Raw genomic sequence first — 2,764 nt, 5'->3', positions numbered from 1 at the left:
TTTCTCTTTCAAATAATTCCAACGTTTCCAGTTTTGGATGTATGTGTAATAGTAGTTCCGACCGTTCAGACCCATTGAGACTTCTCGTAGTCTGAAGAAACCTCATGATGCTTGATTACATCTCCTATCTCTGAAACTAACCGTATATTATCATTATTATCCCCCCCCCCCATTTCTTTCATTTTCCCGTTCTCAAACCGTTCTCAACCCCTCATTCATCCATTGTTTCATTCTAGCAACCACATTTCCAACAAGTCCGTGGTGCTCGTCACAATGCTCCGCGGATGAACAAATGTGGGGCGACACAGAAAAACCGGATCCACTGCTTCTGGGAACTCATATCGGTGACGGCCGTCACCATCCGCATCATCCGCACCATCATGCTCATCATGCTCATTTTGGGCTTGCTGGAAAACCATTCTACCACGTGGATCGATTCGCGGTGACGGCTACTTCATCGTCAACGACGACGACAACTACCAACTCTTCTTCATCTAACCATCATCTTCCAAATCATTTACATCATCATCATCATAATGGTATGACTGCTGGTACATCTTCAATGGGACAAATCAATGGTACTGGATCAACTGGTTCACGGACAAGAAATCCTCAGCCAATTGTTATGTGGAAAGGAGAAACAAGTCGGAAGAAACGTTTCGGTTAGTTTTCAAATGTATGATTTATACATACAGTTATTTTTGCGCGCAAGATACTACGCATATGAGTTTTTAAAAAGTTTCCAGACAAAAAAAAACAAAAAAGGAAAATAAAATATATACAGAAACTTGGTGAAAGTGTTGGTTTTCAAAAAACATCTCTGCAAAGTGAACCTTTTAAAAATTTGGGAAACATGTCGCAGTTTTGGTCTGAATTGGATTCCAAGTAGCATCATGAGTGTTCTTATTCTGATTTTTCCGAATTTCTTCCCAACACAATTAGTATAATCGTAAGTGTTTTCTTTGATATTCCTAGAGATTAACAATCATTTTTTATTTTTGAAGTATTATGATCGTTCACCATCGATACTTAGAAAAAAGTACCGTAAAAACTGTATTAAAACGGCACCCTATCTACACTCAGAATTCCCGAATATGATTATCTCAATGTTTTTCTTGGTTTTGATTAGAAGCATCGTGCATAGTAACTTTTAGATCAACAAATAGACCGCCTAAAAATGATTTTTTCGTTTGACTTTAATGAGTTTCTGAAATCACAAAATTTCTCTGAGAGGCAGTTGAAAAATACAACGGCATGCCGTTATAATACAGTTAATGGTATATAACTTTCTTTTATGAAAGCTCATTCTAGAAGGAAGTCCTAAAGAAATTTCCAAAATAATTCAACCTAAACACTTTTCTCGTGAGTAATCTGAAAGTGTGACTAGTGTCGTAATCAAGCATCTCATCACGATTATCACTGGAGCGTCCCTTTTCTCTTCCACGGTCGTTAGCCTTCTCCCTTCTCTTTTTCATTTCAGTTGTCACTTCTTATTTCTTTTCTCTGAAACAGGTGTGAGTGTCGAGAATCTGACAAAACGTGCAAATTGAAAGTAGCGATTTCTAATTCCCTTTTGATTATTTTTATTTCTGAATTCTTCTGCAAACGATTTCCAATCATCTCTTGACACTTGCTCAATATCCAACTTTTAATCATGATTATCTGCTCTAAACCACATTCCCTAGAGTTAACCGATTATAGGAAAGTACGCATTTTGGCTCCGCCTACATAATATTGTTTCCTAGTGATTATTTGTTTATAAACATATTGATCCAGAAAAAACAACAAACAAAACGTGAAATAGCCACTAGTTTTTTTTGGTGTTCCTCCGTATGTCAAGATTCGTTTATCCGGTTATTAGTCGATTGCCTTCTTCCATTTTCTCTATTTCTCTCTCGGACGGAAATGTATTTGCTGCTCCAAAAATACATTTATCTGGCTCAAAGAGAAGTACTACTCTTTCATCATTATCATCTAATGAACTATTCACATGCATTTTTATTTTATGTTTTGATCTATCTCCCTGTCGTTTTTTGGCGGAACATGTTTTTGAAAACTTCAAATGAAGAATGAATTGGAGTGTTGATTATGTGAGAGTGGGTGGTCTCTATTCCAAGAAAAGAAAACACAGAATTTCGACTTATGATGATTTTGTCACGTAGAATAGCGTTCAAAAGAATGAAGATGAAGACGCTATTTCAGACAGGGTGCAAATGAGATTATGGTATTCCTGCAATTCGGAAAACTATAGGTTCTGAGAAACTTCAATCGTTTCAGAAGTAGTTTTTTTCTGAAACTCCATCTCATCTGAAATTCGTTTTTCCTCAAAAAGCAGTCGTCTTCTATTTTGAACCAGCTGAGTTGATTCAGACTAGAAAATCTCATCTCGTCATATTCTATGCAAATCAGAAAAGTACGAACACCAAAATACATTGTACTACTCCATTCTTTTTCATTTTTCTTTCTGGAACTTCTGACTCATTTCTTCCTTTTTTCTTTCTTTCTAAATAAATAGTAGTCCCCTTTAATGAAGAAGCATCCAATAAGTTTCCCCTTTTCCCGTCATAACAGTTTAGATGTGGACGCTCATTAGTTGATGACAAATTGAGCCAATTCACGAGACATTTTTTCCTTGCGAAATTAGTTGGTCAAATGAATGGATTACTGTAGATTTTGGAGGAGCAAATAAATATTTTTCTGAAGAGAGAGTCCAATGAAATTGAAATCTTCCATCTTTAGAGCAGTTTTCTCTGAAGATGGCATC

At 36.3% G+C, this 2,764-nt stretch overlaps 1 protein-coding gene across 1 annotated transcript; it reads left to right on the top strand.

The window, feature by feature from the left end:
• Positions 1-292: 292 nt before the first annotated feature.
• GCK72_005673 (uncharacterized protein) lies at positions 293-667 on the top strand (the record flags this gene model as incomplete). The annotated part of the gene is made up of 1 exon (XM_003116905.2): positions 293-667. The coding sequence occupies one exon, from the start codon at positions 293-295 to the stop codon at positions 665-667; it is 375 nt and encodes a 124-aa protein (XP_003116953.2).
• Positions 668-2,764: the final 2,097 nt, after the last annotated feature.

This window comes from Caenorhabditis remanei, chromosome II (genome assembly GCF_010183535.1).
Source record: "Caenorhabditis remanei strain PX506 chromosome II, whole genome shotgun sequence".
Lineage (NCBI taxonomy): Eukaryota > Metazoa > Nematoda > Chromadorea > Rhabditida > Rhabditidae > Caenorhabditis > Caenorhabditis remanei.
The sequence above is the reverse complement of the archived record's forward strand: the minus strand, read 5'-3'. Positions and strand labels throughout refer to the sequence as shown.